This window comes from Hyperoodon ampullatus (assembly GCF_949752795.1).
Source record: "Hyperoodon ampullatus genome assembly, chromosome: 7".
Taxonomy (NCBI): Eukaryota; Metazoa; Chordata; class Mammalia; order Artiodactyla; family Ziphiidae; genus Hyperoodon; species Hyperoodon ampullatus.
In genome coordinates, this window is record NC_136920.1 from 54,637,787 (window position 1) to 54,657,743 (window position 19,957).

At 38.0% G+C, this 19,957-nt stretch overlaps 1 protein-coding gene across 11 annotated transcripts in view; it reads left to right on the forward strand.

Annotated features, from left to right (window-relative positions):
- NARS2 (asparaginyl-tRNA synthetase 2, mitochondrial) overlaps positions 1 to 19,957 on the forward strand; it is a gene marked incomplete at its 5' end in the record, with an annotated part of 136,676 nt that overhangs the window by 115,434 nt on the left and 1,285 nt on the right. For 6 of the 11 annotated variants that reach the window (XM_079708828.1, XM_079708837.1, XM_079708836.1 and 3 more), the window contains 4 exons: positions 799 to 865; positions 2,326 to 2,463; positions 14,323 to 14,420; positions 16,934 to 16,960. In XM_079708828.1, coding sequence (XP_079564954.1) covers positions 799 to 865; positions 2,326 to 2,463; positions 14,323 to 14,420; positions 16,934 to 16,960 — 330 coding nt within the window. The remainder of the gene's footprint in view (positions 1 to 798; positions 866 to 2,325; positions 2,464 to 14,322; positions 14,421 to 16,933; positions 16,961 to 19,957) is intronic. The other 5 variants (XM_079708831.1, XM_079708834.1, XM_079708835.1 and 2 more) reach the window with 4 other exon arrangements.

Below are 19,957 nucleotides of genomic sequence, written 5' to 3' on the forward strand. Positions count from 1 at the left end.
TGAATTTTTTGTTCCTTGAATGAGCCAAACTGTTCCTCGCTTCAGGCTTTTGTACTCACTGTTCCTTTTACCTGGAATACTTTCCCTTAGGTATTTATATGTCTCATTTCCTGACTTCATGCAGGTTTCTGTTCAAATGTCACCAATTCAGCAAGGCCTTTCTTGACCATCTTATCTAAAATAACACCCCCAAATACCTTCTGTCTTTTTATCTTGCCTTGTTTTTCTTCATAGCACCAATAGCTCCCTGGCTTATTTCTGTTTATTTGTTTATCTTTCTTACCCCCATTGTGCGTGTAGACACACACACACACACACACACGCACACACACGGATAGCGACTCCTTAAAGGCAGGGGCTTTGTTTTTATTTACTGTATCTCCAGCGCCTAGAATGATACCTAGCACATAGTAAGTGCTCAGTATATGTTGGATGAATGAATGACAGCTTTAGGGAGAGAGTTTTGCTCTTTTAGCCTCAGTATTTCACACCTTTTAGGGCATTAGCATAACATGAATTCAGAGAAAATCTTTATTTGCTTAAGTGACTAGCTTCTCTGTGTACACTGCAAGTGGATCAGGAGTGGGATTATTGAATGGCCATTTCTCTTCATGCTGATCAGACTCTCATAGGTCAACCTTAATTCCTGATTACTCAATAATCATTTTTACAATCATTTGATACTCAAATATGATCTCAAAGACTGTATGAGAATAGCTCTTTCACAGTTTTCAGATGCACTAGTTAACAACAGCCATTGTATTAACCTTTCTCTGCTTTTACCCTGTTTCTCTCCAGCATTTCTTATACTGAGGCAGTGGAGATCTTAAAGCAGGCATCCCAGAACTTCACCTTCACTCCAGAGGTAGTATTTATATATATATATATATATGTATGTATGAAAATATGTTTCTCATATTTATCTGATTTCATTAAGAATCCTTTAAAATAACCTTATTTCTCTTACTATCAGTGTATATGTAGTGTTTGCCTATCTGTACATTGGCTTTTTTTGATGTTTGCCTAACCTCATTGAAATATTTAGAATGAAAAATAATTTTGAAGTAGAATCATATCATTTGGAATAGCAGTGACAAAAGGGTTATAAAGAAGTTTCCCAAGTTTAGGAAGATGAAATTCTGTAGAAAGAATGGTAATCATAGAATCTCAGTGCAGAAATCAACTAGTTCAGTGTTTCCCAAAGTACATTCTGAATGATGTTAACAGTTGACAGACAGAAGAGGTTATGTGATCAAATTAGTTTAGGCAACACATTAAACAGGTTTCTTTTTCCGTTGAACTTTATAGAGGCTTCTGATTTGTGATCCACTTTGGAAAAACACTGAGTTTTATGTGTTTTTATTTTTTCCCAGAACTCCTTTATTTTATGGGTAAGGATATAGGTCTGGAAAAGCCACATGATTTATCAGTGGACATGCACATAATGTTAGAAGCAAGTCTCCTCATTCCTATGCCAGTGCTTCTTTCCTATAGTTAAGATATTGCCAGACAAGTGGGAATAGTAAGATAATGTTAAGAATGTAATACCTTTGTCTTCACACTATTTCTTACACCAGCTCCATTCCCAGTTAAGTCAGATGCTCTCTTTAAGTTACGAGTGCCCTGTGCTTGTTATGTTTATAATCAGCTGACTTCTTTGTATAATTTTTTGTTTAATGTTTGTCTCCCATCCTAGAAGCTTCATGAACTCAGGGATTTTGTTTTTCTTACCAGTTTCCAGTACCTAGCATGGTACTTGGGGTTTAATAGGCACATTAGTATTTGCTGAATAAATAGATGAACAGTGTTATTAAATATTCATCAGAGAGCATCTGATATATTAGTTGACTCTTATCAAAAAAAAAGAAAGTCACTGGGAGAAGCCATCTAGCCAGAGATAGACTCAGTATTAGGAATATTATCTTTCATCATTTAATTTCCTGAAACTTAGGGACAGTAACTGTACAAGAAGCTCTTGGCAATATTAATAAAAATTATGATTCTGAATCAGCTTTTATACACTATGGAAAGCATACTGTGTTTTACTACCGATGCTATTTATCTGCTAAATGCTGCTCCCTGAGATGGGACACAGAAAGCGTAGTGTTTACTAGTTTCAGCTTTCATCATTCCAGGCCTTTGGATGCTCTTGTTAACACATCTCTCTCTAGTTTATTTATCTGTGTAACCTCAGCAGACAGCTCCACACATCCCTGATCCTCAGGAAGAAGAAGCCCTTGGCACTGATACAGGTTATTTTTAGGCCCTGCATTGTATATTTCAGCTCTGTCTTCTCCTTTGGTAATTTCTTTTTTCTCATTACAGTGGGGTGCTGACCTACACACTGAACATGAAAAGTACCTGGTGAAGCACTGTGGCGACATACCAGTCTTTGTCATTAATTATCCATTAGCACTCAAGCCCTTCTACATGAGGGATAATGAAGACAGCCCTCAGCACACAGTAAGAAAAGACATTAAATAAATTGGGGTTAGTCATCTCAGAGTCTGAGGTTTTTCCCTTGATTTAATTTCATTTATCCTTTGGTATATTGTCTTAAATTATATCATTCACTCTTTATATCTCTTAAAATGATAACATTTCTCAAAGGCACCTCTAAAAATGTGTTCCCAAAGAAGTACTCCCTCATTTCTATCGTAGGGTGTCCTTCTCAGTTAAGCAGATGCAAATGGAAGTGTGTTTTGTTTTTGTTTTTGGGGGAGGGTTTTTTTTTTTTTTTTTTTGCGGTACGTGGGCCTCTCACTGTTTTGGCCTCTCCCGTTGCGGAGCACAGGCTCCGGACGCACAGGTTCAGTGGCCATGGCTCATGGGCCCAGCCGCTCCGCGGCATGTGGGATCTTCCCGGACCGGGGCACGAACCCGTGTCCCCTGCATCGGCAGGCAGACTCTCAACCACTGCGCCACCAGGGAAGCCCTGTTTTGTTTTTTTTAATTACTGAGAGCCCTAGAGCGCTGTAGAGCAATGTGCCCGGTCTCCTATCAAATACTGATTAGGAGACTGCAGTGCAGGGGAGATGTTGGGCAAGAGATAATAGTAGTGGCATGATCGGGCAAAGGAAGAGCTAGCTTGGAACAGCAGGCAGCTGAGAGTACTTTGGATATCAAATAGAAGTAGTGAGGGGAAGGCTATGGAGGGATCGAAGAGGTCTGGGTGGATTCTCCACTTGGTCAGTCCTCTTCCGACCGTCTCTTCTCTCTCTGCCTGTCTTGTCTCTGTCTGTCTCTGGCTGCTCTCTTTAGCCTTTCTTGTCCTCTGTTCTTTCTTTACCCCTCAACTACAGTTGGTTTTTATTCTTCTTGTTTCCTTTTTCCTTTTTTTCTTTTTTGTCTCTTCTCTCCTTCACAAAATTGGCAGTAATATAGAATAAGAATATATTTGACTCTTTAAATATGTATTGGATAGTTATATATTTAATACCATTAATTGTAAAAGTCTGTGAGACAAATATATTATGTTTATCTCAAAAAAGGTCCCAAACCTAAACTTTGCCATCTTGGACTTTTCACTTGCCTCTAGATAAACACCAGTAGGAAAATGTAGATCAGGACCTACCAGTAAATTAAATGACCTCGTCTTAGTATATAAGGTTATCTCTTTGAATGTATTTCCTGTCTTCTCTCAGATTACAGTGTTACCAAAACAATATTAGGGGACTTCCCTGGTGGTCCAGTGGTTTAGACTCACGCTTCCACTGCAGGGAGCCACGGGTTCAGCCCCAGATCAGGAAACTAAGATCCCACATGCCACACAGCATGGCCGAAAAACAACAACAACAACAATATTAGCCACCAGTTAGTATGAGGTAAACACTCTCATCTCATCTCTAAGTCGCAAAACAGCCTTGACAAGAAACTCATTGTTTCTCCCATTTTACATATAGAAAACTGGGGTGCAAAGAGACCAATTACATTTCCCAAGGCTACATGGGTGGTAAGTGACAGAGCTCATATTAAAACCTGATTCCCTCTGTCTCTGAAGTCTGTGTTCTCTTCCACTCTATCACTCTGCCTCAAAATCACAGATATAAAATTACATTTTAGCCACCGATTTTATGCATCCCCACCTTTCACACCAGTATTATCCAAAACCAATGAGCAGCACAATTGATTTATGATTCTTACTTCCTCTTTTCCCTACCAACCCTCTGGTATAATCGATTATGAGAAATGAATAGGCCCACAGGTTAGCAGCAAAAAAATGAGAGTGAATAGGGAGTAGATTATCCAATCTTAGATAATTCAATATTGAGCCTACATCACAAAACAGAGGCCTGTGTCTGTATCTCTTGGCTTTTTTATCACTCCACCCTATCCCACTTCCACCTCCCTACCCCAGCACACATACACCATGTATTCCTCTCATAATTTCCCAAAGTAGAACACCTTTCAGTCATTCAGTTTTGCACTTTTTAAAAATAGTCTGGGGCTTCCCTGGTGGCGCAGTGGTTGAGTCCGCCTGCCAATGCAGGGGTCACAGGTTCGTGCCCCGGCCCCGGAAGATCCCACATGCTGCGGAGCGGCTAGGCCCATGAGCCATGGCCACTGAGCCTGCATGTCCGGAGCCTGTGCTCCTCAGCAAGAGAGGCCACAACAGTGAGAGGCCCATGTACCGCAAAAAAAAAAAAAATTGCTTAAAGCAGTTCTAAGAGGGAAGTTTGTAGCAATACAATCCTACCTTAAGAAACAGGAAACATCTCAAATCAACAACCTAACCTTACACCTAAAGCAATTAGAGAAAGAAGAACAAACAAAACCCCAAAGTTAGCAGAAAAAAAGAAATCATAAAGATCAGATCAGAAATAAATGAAAAAGAAATGAAGGAAGCGATAGCAAAGATCAATAAAAGTAAAAGCTGGTTCTTTGTGAAGATAAACAAAATTCATAAACCATTAGCCAGACTCATCAAGAAAAGAAGGGAGAAGACTCAAATCAATAGAATTAGAAATGAAAAAGGAGAAGTAACAACTGACTCTGCAGGAATACAAAAGATCATAAGAGATTACTACAAGCAAGTATATGCCAATAAAATGGACAACCTGGAAGAACTGGACAAATTCTTAGAAATGCACAACCTTCCGAGACTGAACCAGGAAGAAATAGAAAATATGAACAGACCAATCACAAGCACTGAAATTGAAACTGTGTTTAAAAATCTTCCAATAAACAAAAGCCCAGGACCAGATGGCTTCACAGGTGAATTCTATCAAACATTTAGAGAAGAGCTAACACCTAACCTTCTCAAACTCTTCCAAAATATAGCAGAGGGAGGAACACTCCCAAACTCATTCTATGAGGCCACCATCACCCTGATACCAAAACCAGACAAAGGTGTCACAAAGAAAGAAAACTATAGGCCAATATCACTGATGAACATAGGTGCAAAAATCCTCAACAAAATACTAGCAAACAGAATCCAACAGCACATTAAAAGGACCATACACCATGATCAAGTGGGGTTTACCCCAGGAATGCAAGGATTCTTCAATATATGCCAATAAATCAATGTGATGCACCATATTAAAACTTGAAGGATAAAAACCATATGATCATCTCAATAGATGCAGAAAAAGCTTTTGACAAAATTCAATACCCATGTATGATAAAAACTCTCCAGAAAGTAGGCATAGAGGGAACTTTCCTCAACATAATAAAGGCCATATATGACAAACCCACAGCAAACATCGTCCTCAATGGTGAAAAACTGAAACCATTTTCACTAAGATCAGGAACAAGACAAGGTTGCCCACTCTCACCACTCTTATTCAACCTAGTTTTGGAAGTTTTAGCCACAGCAATCAGAGAAGAAAAAGAAATAAAAGGAATCCAAATTGGAAAAGAAGTAGTAAAGCTGTCACTGTTTGCAGATGACATGATACTCTACATAGAGAATCCTAAAGATGCTACCAGAAAACTACTAGAGCTAATCAATGAATTTGGTAAAGTAGCAGGATACAAAATTAATGCACAGAAATCTCTTGTATTCCTATACACTAATGACGAAAAATCTGAAAGTGAAATTAAGAAAACACTCCCATTTACCACTGCAACAAAAAGAATAAAATCTAGGAATAAACCTACCTAAGGAGACAAAAGACCTGTATGAAGAAAATTACAAGACAATGATGAAAGAAATTAAAGGTGATACAGGTAGATGGAAGGATATACCATGTTCTTGGATTGGAAGATCAACAGCATGAAAGTGACTCTACTACCCAAAGCAATCTACAGATTCAATGCAATCCCTGTCAAACTACCACGGGCATTTTTCACAGAACTAGAACCAAAAATTTAACAATTTGTATGGAAACACAAAAGACCCCGAATAGCCAAAGCAATCTTGAGAAAGAAAAACAGAGCTGGAGGAATCAGGCTCCCTGACTTCAGACTATACTACAAAGCTACAGTAATGAAGACAGTATGGTACTGGCACAAAAACAGACATATAGATCAATGGAACAGGATAGAAAGCCCAGAGATAAACCCACGCACATATGGTCACCTTATCTTTGATAAAGGAGGCAAGAATATACAATGGAGAAAAGACAGCCTCTTCAGTAAGTGTTGCTGGGAAAACTGGACAGCTACATGTAAAAGAATGAAATTAGAACACTCCCTAACACCATACACAAAAATACACTCAAAACGGATTAAAGACCTAAATGTAAGGGCAGACACTATCAAACTCTTAGAGGAAAACATAGGCAGAACACTCTGACAAATCACAGCAAGATCCTTTTTGACCCACCTCCTAGAGAAATAGAAATACAAACAAAAATAAATAAATGCCACCTAATGAAACTTAAAAACTTTTGCACAGCAAAGGAAACCATAAACAAGACGAAAAGACAACCCTCAGAATGGGAGAAATTATTTGCAGATGAAGCACCTGACAAAAGATTAATCTCCAAATTTTACAAGCAGCTTATGCAGCTCAATATCAAACAAACAACCCAATCCAAAAATGGGCAGAAGACCTAAATAGACGTTTCTCCAAAGAAGATACACAGATTGCCAACAAACACATGAAAGAATGCTCAACATCATTAATCATTAGAGAAATGCAAATCAAAACTACAGTGAGATATCATCTCACACCGGTCAGAATCATCAAAAAATCTAGAAACAATAAATGCTGGAGAGGGTATGGAGGAAAGGGAACACTCTTGCACTGTTGGTGGGAATGTACATTGATACAGCCACTATGGAGAACAGCATGGCGGTTCCTTAAAAAACTAAGAAGAGAACTACCATACGACCCAGCAATCCCACTACTGGGTATATACCCTGAGAAAACCATAATTCAAGAACAGTCATGTACCAAAATGTTCACTGCAGCTCTATTTACAATAGCCAGGACATGGAAGCAACCTAAGTGTCCATCGACAGATGAATGGATAAAGAAGATGTGGCACATATATACAATGGAATATTACTCAGCCATAAAAAGAAACGAAATTGAGTTATTTGTAGTGAGGTGGATGGACCTAGAGTCTGTCATACAGAGTGAAATAAGTCAGAAAGAGAAAAACAAATACTGTATGCTAACATACATATATGGAATCTAAAAAAAAAGAAAAAAATGGTCATGAAGAACCTAGGGGCAAGACAGGAATAAAGACGCAGACCTACTAGAGAATGGACTTGAGGACACGGGGAGGGGGAAGGGTAAACTGGGACGAAGTGAGAGAGTGGCATGGACATATATACACTACCAAATGTAAAATAGATAGCTAGTGGGAAGCAGCCACATAGCACAGGGAGATCAGCTCGGTGCTTTGTGACCACTTAGAGGGGTGGGATAGGGAGGGTGGGAGGGAGGGAGATTCAAGAGGGAAGAAATACGGGGATATATATATATGTATATGTATAACTGGTTCACTTTGTTATAAAGCAGAAACTAACACACCATTGTAAAGCAGTTATACTCCAATAAAGATGTTAAAAAAACACACTCTGGTTAAGGCTTTCCTCCTCTGTGAAGACTTCCCTAGGTTACGCAGTCACCTTGAGCCTTCCTTTATTCTAGATTTCTATAGTATTTAAAGAATTAGTAAAACTGGTTGCATTGATCTATTTTTTGTAGTCTCTGTATAAGTTTTGCTTTCTCACATGAGGTTCTTTTTCAGGATGGTGAATGTTTTATAACCACCACAGTATATACCACTCATTCCTCATCCCTCTAATGTGACTTCTATTCAGACAACTAATCGTTCCCTCTCATCATACCACTGAAGCTCTGTAATAATTGTCATGTTATTAAGCCCAGCAGACTTTTTTTTTTTAAGAAGTCTGTCTTTTACTTCACTTCTCAGCCTTATTCATCACTATTTGTGACTTATTCTTAACACTTCCTCCTTCTTTGGCTTATGTGACAGCATTCTCCCAGTTTTCTTCCCTTCTCAGTGGGTTATTCTTTCTCAGTCTCCTATACAGGTTCATCCTCTTCTACTAATCCACTAGATGTTGGAATTCCTCAAGCCTCCATCCTAGGTCTTCTTTTCTCTCCCCAAATGATTTCACCTGTACCCACAGCTTACTGTATATTTTCACACACTCAGAAATTTATGTGTCAAATCCAGACTTTTCCTCCGAGCTCTGGACTCATCTTATTGCTATTTACATATTGTAAAACCATCTCACACTTAACATACATACCCAAAACCCATGATTTCACTTCTTTTCCCCTTCTTCCACCACATTTGATTTTCTTTGAATATTCTGTGCTCATCTAATTGTGCAAGCCAGATTCCTGAGTCATCTTTGAAATCTTTCTCTCTCTCACTTCCCATATTGAAACTATTACTAAGTTCTGTCATTTTTATACTTCTAAATAAATTTCGAATCCATCTACTTCTCTTTATTTCCACTTTTGCCTTTCTGCATTAGCATACCATCATCTCTTGCCCAGACTACTTCAGTAGCCTCCTACCTGGTCTTCCTGTATCCATTCTTTCTTCCTCTGAGTCCGTTCTCCCCATTTCAGCATGAGCTTTAGAAAATGTAAATCTGATCATGTTCTCTCCCTTCTAAAAACCGTTCAGTGGCCTCCCATTACTCTTAGAATAAAAATCAAGATCCTTTATTTGGCCTACAAACCCCAGTGTAGTCTGGCTGCTTCCGTCTCGTGTCTTCAGATAGGCAGGACTTTCCCTCATCACAGGATCTTTGCACATAGTCTTCCCTCAATCTAGAACAGTCTTTTTCACCTAATTTTACTTACTCTTCGGATCTCTTCTCAGTAGTCATTTCCCCAGAGAAACCTTCCTTGATCCTCCAGACTGAGTCAGAGACCTGTTAGACAGTACAGTAGTACCATGTTGAATTTCAGACCCAGAACTACTAACTCTTAATCCATCATAATCCTTAACACAGTTGTAATTTTACATTTATTTGCATGACTGTTTAGTTAGTGACTCTTTTCTCTATGCCAAAGGATTTGAGGACCTTTTTTTCACTTATCAGTGTATCCTAGTGCCTAGCATAATGCCTGGGACATAGCAGGCACCTGATATCTATTTGGTGATGTGTAGGTGGGTGGATGAATGGGTGGATGAATCGAGCCCAACACAGTTTTAGACCCACAGTGGAGAAGTAGTGAGAAAGTGATGTGATTTACTAAGGAAGTTCCTGGGAAGCTAAAGAGCAGCTTTTACTCAAATTTTTTTGAGTGATGGCAACATGGCACATAGGAAAGTCCAGGGGCTTTAGAATCAGGCACTCTTGGTTTCAGGTCTCAGGTCTTTGTGTTATAAACTATGTGATCTTAGATAAACCACCTAATTTCTTTGAGTCTTACTTTCCCATCTGTAAAAATAAGATGATAATATTTTCCAGGATTATGGGGATTGAATTAACCCATAGTTAATAATACATGAAAAGTACACAGCCTAGTGTTTGGGGTAGTAGGTAGTCAATAAGTGTGAAGTCCCCTTTCCTTCTAAATTTTGATAAAATCTTTATTGTGTTACAGCCCAATAACGTTAAAATGTGTGTGTGTTGGGGTGGCGGATGCCACATCATAACGTGCCATTACGTAAGATTCCTTAAAAGGCAGTTCGCTCGTAGACTGCAGTCATAGGTGGTACCTTTAGAAGTACCGGGAAGCCTTCATTATGATGAGTCTCTATTTTTTTTTAATTTATTTAATTTATTTATTTATTTATTTTTGGCTGTGTTGGGCCTTCGTTGCTGCACGTGGGCTTCCTCTAGTTGCGGCGAGCAGGGGCTACTCTTTGTTGAAGTGTGCGGGCTTCTCATTGCGGTGGCTTCTCTTGTTGCAGAGCACAGGCTCCAGACGTGCAGGCTCAGCGGCCATGGCTCACCGGCCCAGCCGCTGCGCAGCATATGGGATCTTCCCGGACCGGGGCACGAACCCGTGTCCCCTGCATCGGCAGGCGGACCCCCAACCACTGCGCCACCAGGGAAGCCCCCTGCAGTATTTTTTTATATCATATCAGAAGAAAGTGCCGCTCTGTGTCTACTAATGTAAATGTCATTATTTATATTTGAGGAATACTTTACTATAGGTTCTCAGAAAGTGTGCAGAATCTCTAGGTAGATTGGAAGATCTCATTATAAAAGGAAAGCAGGACGTAAACAGATCTGATATTGTTGAAGGGAAACCTAAAGTAACAGAAAAGAGAAGAAGGTTATATGTAGGCAGAGAGGAGAAGAAGGCCTTTGTGGGCCTTTCTTCACCAAGAGATAAATCTATCCTTCATAAAAAAGAACTAGTACCCTGTAGTCATGCAACATTGATGAGGCATTAAGAGGAATGCCTTACTTAAAAGGTACACAGCTCCTAGGAGGGTAAGCAACTTTACTCTCCATGTCAAGGAAACATACAGGAAATTCTCCTGCCTGAGAGTGTGAATTTTCAGACCATCCAGACAAAGAAAGGACATAGATGAGGATGTCTTCCTTCTGCATGTCACAAAATTAGTAGTGATATGGGACTTGATCTTCTAAACTTTTTATTCAACTAAAATAGACTCATTGGTAAGTTCTTTCCTACTGATAAGTTCCTTTCCCAGAGTACAGAGGAAGGAAATAGGGGAACTGCTATTCTGACCTGAATTCTAATTAACAATGAGAAATTGGTTGGGAAAGTGGAAGTGGAAGAGCCCAAGTAGGTGGGGGGAAAAGTTACCTGGTAAATTGTTTTATTACACATAAATGGTTGCCGCTCCGCCCTCAGGAGGCGGGGGCAGGGGTATTTACTTCCCTGCCCCATTCACATGAGCTTCGTGACTTGTATGTGGCTTACGTTGGCCAAGAATTGGAAGCAAACATGACCTACGTACATTACTTCTGGACAAATGCTTTTACTACATTCTCATCGTGCTCTTTTTTCCCATCGGCCACAAGATCAGCAATACCTCAGAAAGAGGCTTTTTTATCGTTTCAAGCCAGGATGGACATGCAGCGTAAGTTTTAAAAAGCCAATTCATTGATGTAAAGCAGTGTTTCTCAATCAGGGGTTATTTTGTTCCTCCTTACCCCCACCCAGGAGACATTCAGCAGTGTTTGGAGACTTTTTTGGTTGTCATAACTAGGGGAGTATAATTGTTGGGAGATGGAGGGAAATCAAATATTAATACAAAGGAGGTTTGTAATCAAAGATAAATAGGAGTCTTACACTCCTCTAAAAATAGCATTAAAAGAACCTAAGGTCCAAAGTTGACATAATTTAGACCTGCAAAAAATGCTAAGATCCCAAAAGGGTTTTTGCTTGTTTTAGCTGTGTTAGCAGCAGGACCAAGCAAGAAATGGATCTCTTGTTTGATGCATCAAGGCTTGCCTCAGTTCCTCATCACTGGCCACCAGCCTCTGCTGGACACCTACTTCTTATTGTTCCGTAATAGCTGATTCCTCAGCATTTTGTTTTCTTTTGAGGCAGTGGACTTCTTTAGTTCTGTCTCTTAAAGCTTTGCATGTACTTGCAGTACCGGAATCAATCTCTGTACACCTTTGTACCTTGGAGTTGCCCTTACTTCAAAAACTTTGAAATGATAGATTTTGAATATACCTGTCCTTTCTGACAGAGCTACACAAGGATGGAATGCTATATTTCAGGGGTATTGCTTCCCTTAAATATTTTTATTAAATATTTGTTAAGTTTATTAATATTAATATAGTACATTAAATATTAGTAAACAGTTAGTGTAATTATATTAAATATTTGCTTAAATATTTTCAAGCAAAGGCCAGAGAGCCACTTGATTGTCTGTTCTCTTCCAACCCTGATTGCCTGTAACTCTAAATTTAAAACTCTGGATTGACGTTAAGAACAAATTTTTCATCATGTGTCTCTTAGCTCCTAGCATATTTTAGCCATGTCTAAAAGCAGTATACTAGTAAATAATGATACCTGTCCTTCTGTGGCCACAAAAACTCCCTTGATCTTCTCCTTTCTCTGAGAAAAGAAGGGGTAACTGCAGGGTCCTGACTGGAGTCCAGCTCTATTAATTGGATATAGCCTGTGAGAATTTGCTCTTCACATTAGTAAAGCTCTCTTGTTTACCTAGCCAAAGCTGTGTTTCATTACCTACTATCCTGTCTGAGTCACCAAATCCACATTCTAGAATACTTGCCTGTTCATTTTAGGTCTTCCAGGTTCATAGAAGAATTACTAAAACGTAGTCAACCAGCAGTGGTAGTGTGAAAAAGGCATGTTTGTACACTTACTCCTCACAAGCTTATTGAGTGGTAGGAGATTCTGTAAAAGTAGAAACCATTAGTAAATTTCCATTTGCTCTCACTTTGATTCAGCTGATGGATGAAAATCATGTCTCGTGTTTTCTCTTTAATGATAGTACTGAGGATTATGTAGCATTTGGCACACATTCTTAAATTATTACATTCTTTATTAATCTTAATTATTTATAAACTATGTATCAGTCAAAAATTCTGAAATCAGAAAACAGGAGAATGGCTTAATAGTAAAGTAAGGCAGAGTTTAAGAAAAGAGTTTATAATATAATGTGACATTTAAAGTAAGTGTTTTATGTGTTATTAAATGTGTTTTATGGGTTCCTAATTTTTCATTTGTAAAATAAATCTTTCTGAGTTTTGTGCCTTCAGATTCTTGGCCCTAAAAATGTCTGCCTGGTCCCCCTTTATTCCCCCCACCCCAAAAAAAGAATTGCTAAGTCACAAAATAATATAGACAGCAAATAAACATTCTCAAAAAGTAAATATTACTAGTAAGTGAAGAAATACAAATTAAAACATCAAGCTACCATTTTCCCCTATTAAAAATTTTTTGTTGTTTTATTACGGAAGTGTAACACACCTCTATTGCAGAAAATAAGAAAATACAAATAACATCCTGTGAATTGATCTTTTTTTTTTTTTTTTTTTTGCATCTCTGATTATTTTGTTAGAACTCGTTCCTAGAACTCCTATTGCTGAGTCGAAGCATATTGCATTTTTAAGGCTTTGATTATCTTTTGCCAAGTTGCTCACCAGAAAGGTTGTATCAGATGTACGAGAGTGTTGGTCTATGCATTCTCTAATCCATATTGTTTATGTCGTTTATCTTCACCATTTTGATAACTCCAAAGTGGTATCTCTTTGTTTTAATTTGATTAATGATCAGAACATATTTTACATGTCCTAACATACTTCAAATTAAAGAAAAACTTCAGTGCCACATTATTTATAAGAGAAAAGACACACACACTCTCACACACACACACCCCTAAATGTTCAACAAAAGGAAAGCAGTTAAATAAACTCTTAAATAAACTATGATACTTCTAAACAATAAACTGTGAAGCTGTTAAAACATTAAGTATGTGAAGTATTTTTACTGACATAGGAAAAATATTTATTGTATAATATTAGCTAAGACAATTAGAATGGTAAATTTTATATATAATTTGATCTCTGCTATACTCTTTAAACATATAAGAAGAAAAACCTGAAAGAAAATATGCCAACATGTAATTGCTTCTGCATGCTAATAGGTGTTTTTTAATATTTTTCATAATTTTTAATACTTCCCACATTTTTATAATTAACATTTGTATCACATTTGTGCAGAAAACACATTTTTGTTAAGTATACTGCATAAATGGTGCCAGAGGGGAAACTGTCCACCTGCATTTTGTATTCTAAAGATAATATTAAACATTTGGTATTAAAACAGGGAACATCAACAGGTAACATAAATAAGATTCTGGTAAGCAGTTAAATAGCCAGTTGACAAAATGTTAAACGTTCCACTTGCTTCAGAATCTGACAGTTGTTGGAATGCTCTGAAAATGGAATGTTGTTTATGCGTTTTTTCCTTTTTAGGTTGCTGCTGTTGATCTTCTGGTTCCTGGAGTTGGAGAACTCTTTGGGGGAAGCCTCAGAGAAGAACGATACCATTTCTTAGAGCAGCAATTAGCCAGGTATTGGTGAGACCTAGAAGAAATAGAATTCAGAAATTGGGGATGGGGCACTCAAAGGCAGTCATGGCAAACTAACAGAGAATAGCACATGGGCCGTAGCTCCTGACAGACCTGGATCTCAGATTCTGTGTGACCTTGAGCAAGCTGTTACTTAACCTCTCTGAGCTTCTCTTTCTGAAAGACTAGAACTATTATATGAAACACAATGATTTTTTGCCACTATATGTATGTATCTCTCCCTATGGAAATAGCTTTTTTAAAAGTTAATGATAGGGCTTCCCTGGTGGCGCAGTGGTTGAGAGTCCACCTGCCGATGCAGGGAACACAGGTTCGTGCCCCGGTCCAGGAAGAGCCCACATGCCGCGGAGCGGCTGGGCCCATGAGCCATGGACGCTGAGCCTGTGCATCCGGAGCCTGTGCTCTGCAACAGGAGAGGCCACAACAGTGAGAGGCCCGTGTACCGCAAAAAAAAAAAAAAAAAAAAGTTAATGATAGAGGGGTTTCCCTGGTGGTGCAGTGGTTAAGAATCTGCCTGCCAATGCAGGGGACACAGGTTTGAGCCCTGGTCCGGGAAGATCCCACATGCCACAGAGCATCTAAGCCCATGTGACACAACTACTGAGCCTGTGCTCTAGAGCCCGTGTGCCACAACTACTGAAGCCCATGCACCTAGAGCCCATGCTCCTCAACAAGAGAAGCCACTGCAAAGAGAAGCCCGCGCACCACAACAAAGAGTAGCCCTTGCTCACTGCAACTAGAGAAAGCCCATGTGCAGCAACGAAGACCCAACACTGCCAAAAATAAATTAATTAATTAATTAAAAATTTAAAAAAAAGTTAATGATAGAAAAGGAAAATTTTCCCCCTTAAAGTTTGTTCTTCACTTTGTGTGTGTGTTTAACTCTAAATTATGACTGGCAGACTCCTACAGGGCATAAGGACAGGCTCTGAAGCAAGGAAAGGATAAAGATGGAGGGAGAAAGAAACTAAAAATATCCACTAAGCTAGCATTTAGAATAAGCAGTTTTCCCTTCCTCAGGTTTTCTACTATGTAAGCATCTTGATTTAGGTATTTGAATAACTTTATTTTAACTCACTGTTTGAGACCTGGGAAATGTATCCATAAACACCAGAAAATGTTTTGGAGATGAGGAGGAGGGAATCATGTTTCTAATCGAACTACCACTCCTGTATATGCATGGTCTGCCAACAAACCACAATGACTTCCTAAACTAACCAAGGTTATAAACCTCTGTTTTCCATGGTTTCCACTTTTACTGTGCCAGACTGTTTTAAAAAATGACTTTCCCATGTTGAAAGCTTAATCTTTCTCTCCAGATAATACTAAGTTTCACAGTAACCTGGAAAAGTCATGATTGTTTGACATGTTTATTAAATTAGCCATTTGTTAAGGCCTTCTTTTCCTAATGGAGAAATGCTTAAAAAGTTGTTGATTTTCCCAGATCCGAACCTATGAGTCTGTTGAGTAACTTGGTTTTGTAATCCCAGTCATTTGAACTGCTCTATTTGGTTAGCGTCCAGAAGAAAGGGGATAAATATGTTCTGGGAGGACTCTTTTATCACATAGACTACTAACTCCTTAGTATTACTATAGTGTTAAGAAGTCCTGGAAAAATCGTGGAATTGAAGTGATGGTAAAACTCCTTAGATGGAAAGAATTTGAAGATTTTCTGGGTTTTTTTAAAGCACAATAAAAATCACACATGGCAAGGAACTTCATCTGTTGAAAGATTAATTGGTCTGTTTTCTTTGCTTGCTTCCTTCCTTCAGGAAACCTTTCCTCATAACATTAAATGTTTACCTAATATCTGATAATATCCAAATTTGTCTTTCCTAATGAAGTGGATATATGTGTTTACCTATCTCAGAGATCTGTCTGTGACTTCTGTTCATGTTTTTCATATTTTTGTATATTTGAATTTTTCATAACCTTGATCACTTTGAGGTACACAGTGGTCCCAAACACTTTTAAGGGCTGAAATTAAATTTCATGAGTACTAAAAGCTTTAAGTTTTTTTAACATTTCTCAAATTGGCAAAAACCAATTTGCAGCCATATTATGAAGGCAGCCTCAGAATCTATTATTGTTTTAATATTGTGGAAAGAAAATTGTGTCTCTATATCACTTGTCTGTGTGTGCCTTTCAACAACCCTATATAGTAGTAATAGTACTTTTCTTATGTCACAGGATGATAAATTTATCTCAAGTGAAGCCCTTCTTTTGGGCTCTGGACCATACTTTCCTTCTATAGCATTTACTATTTGATAATACCTTGGACTATTGGTTTTCCTACTATTGGTTATCTTACCTTTCTTACCACCTAATAAAGGCTCAGCTTCTTAACTGTATTGCGTGTTATTTAAGAGCACAGGTTTTGGTATGTACTTCTTTATAAAGAGCACTGTGCACACAACCCAGAATAAATGTTTGGTGGTTAGTATATTTATCTTATTGCCATTCTCTGAAATAATTTTGTTGTTTTCCTTTTACAGGTCAGGACTAACAGAAGCCTACCAATGGTGAGAATGTGACCCCTGATGACTCTTATTCTATTTGTGGGTCTGAGTGTTAAATAGTTTTCACTTGTATTTCCAGGGTGCTATCGAAGAGTGTTAAAACAATGAACAGGTTCTCAGATTATTTACTCCCTTTGAGTCTTTGAAAAGTAGTAATAATAATGTCTGCCATTTATTTATTACCTATTGTGTGCCAGATAACTGTGTTAAAATTTTGATGTATATTGTCTCGTGTAATCATCACAACACCCTGTTAGTAAGGTACTATTCTTATTCTCTTTTTATTATCCCTCCAGGCCTGAGGCCTAGAGATGTTAACTGACTGAAGCAGGAGCACACAGTTAGAAGCATAGAGCTGGGACTTTGTTCCTAACCATTATGCTTCATTTTCTCTATGTGTGAAATTAGGAGCTTGAGCTAAGTGGTCCCTGAGGTCTCCACCAACTGTAGAGATCTAAGCTGCTTAGGGAAGATCATTGTCTGCATTCCTAAGTTGTTCTGGTGTTCTTTCTGCAGACCCTTTCTTCAAGTACTTTTCAGTATATACAAATTATTTATTTATTTTTATTTGTGTAATAAGACTCTTTCAGGATCTTAGTATAATAATATCAACAATATTATTAATTCTTTTGCTGTCCTCAGGAGAAGGAAAGGTTAAATTACACACTTGCCTTTTCGTAATGAAGGAACTAGATTTCAGAGATGCAAAAAAGCCTAAAATTGGGTTCAAGTAATGGCCCTAGATTGCTTCATTATTTATCAGTAATGAATTTTGGCATATTTAATCTCTCTTGAGTCTTGGTTTTCTTGGCCGTAAAATGGAATGATAATATCTACTTCACAGGGTTATTGTTAGGATGAAAGGAAACAATACAGGTTAAGTATCTACACAGAGTAGAAGCTTAATTTAGTTTCCGTCCCCCTTTCCTTCTTTTGTTCTGAGTCTTGCTATTAGGTAGATGAGCCTGATTGTCAAGCTTATGCATTTTACCTCAGTTTCTTTCTGTCTACAAGGTAATATTCATAGTGTATAAAAACTAGTTATATATAAATCTTAATTATTGGTTTAGACCTTTTCTGGTCTTTATTAATCATTTCAATACTACTCTTTCCCAACTAAAGTTTTCAAACTCCTAACATCTCCAAATATAACTATTTATTATTTTGTTAATAAAAGAGACAGCAGGCTCAAAATGGAGTCACTTGTGCTCAGCTCACATCACCAAACTGAGACTTAATACCTAACTTAATTAGAGTTTTGACATCTCCCAGGAGTGGAATCTTGAACCAGGGAACCTAAAATTACCTGGTCAACACTGGTGAGGTAATCTGCCTGATAGACCCCTGCCATCTCCTAAAGGAAGGCGACCTTGCCTGAAACCACCCACTCTTTGCTAGTACCCACTTCTGCCTATAATCATTCTGTAGAGCTCTTGGGAGCTCTTTTCTATTGCTAGATGGGATACTGCCTGATTCATGAATCACTGAATAAAGCCAATTAAGATCTTAAAAATTTACTCACTTGAATTTTATTTTTTTAACAGTTGGAATCTGCTTCCTTTTATATGATAATCATAGCATTTTAAGGTAGAAAGGACCTTAAAAATCTCCAAGTCTGTGATCTCTGCTAGTGTTCTACCACACTGTGAATAGCCACCCCAGGTGTCTAAGAATTTTCTCACTTCCTGTTTCTACACGCCACATGCAAATAATCCGTAACTAGTTCCATAATTTTTGTACCATCTCTTCTATAATCTGGCTACCCTAGAATCAATATAACAACGATCAAACAAATAAAGATTCTTTTGAAAACTTGTTTTTAGAAGTAGATTTTTCCATCTGTCAAAGCAAAGGCAAGAAAAATGCTAAAGACGGAATCCCTCTTCTGAATTCAGTTTCCAGGCATTTATGCCAGTGTTTTGACATCGATGTATGAGAAATTTAAAGCCAGCTAAAACTAGATACTGGACTTCTAGCAGCCGGCTCAGATCCTGCAGGTGTTTGTGGCAGGTGGTTTGACATGCCCTTCATCTCATTTTCTCACTAAATCAAAGTGTATTCTGCCCCCATGCCTTATGAACTTAAAGTTAATTCAGCTACCAAACATTTCAATTACTCAAGACTGTGTTCCTTCCATTATTCCTGATAGTTCTTAAATACTAACTCCTGTCTTATTGATCTCTCACTTGGTTGTAACTCACCTAGTTGCAATTTGTGTTTTATTTTAGAAAGAGAAGTACTTAATCTTAATTGCCTAAAATACCAATACATGTAGTCATTGTTATTAATAGTGGGGAAAAAGGTTATAGTCTTTATCCTTGAGGAGCCATATGACTACCAGCTGTGGTGCTTAAGTTTTATGCTGTATTTTTGTATATTTTACAAATCATTCAAGAAACTATAAACTTATTTTCATCAATATTGTATAATTCAAGAATTCCCGCCATTAAATGACAATAAAAATAGTTATAGAGTCTTCCTCCTTCTCTTCCTTTCCTAAAATAACTTTATCCCAGGCTGGTGTATTGGAATCCGAGTTTGAATCATGAACATACCATTTTCTAACATGTAGTCTTATGTGGGAATAGAGTGTGCATGGATGGGCTTTAGAGGCTGTGTAGCCTTTCAGAAAAATGACTCTGGACATCTTCTACTAGGCTTAAAGCAGAGAAGTCAAAGTTTTTCCTCACTCCAGTGCTCAAGAGTATATTTTTATGCCTTCAAACAATAAATCATCATATAGTAAGCATCTATTCCCAGACAGTCACTAGAGATAAAGGTTGGCTAAGATGCAGTTCCTGCCCTTGATGTAGCTTACAGTCTAGTCTAGTAGAGGGTCTCTTTTTGTAATACATCAGGCAAAACTCTTCACCCTTCTCTGTGTATTGAACAATATGATTTTGGTAAGGAAAAAAAAGAACATTATCATAGATATACCAAGACATAGAAGAGGAATATATTTAAAGAAAAATAAGTTAAGAGAAATTTTCCTGTAGCCTC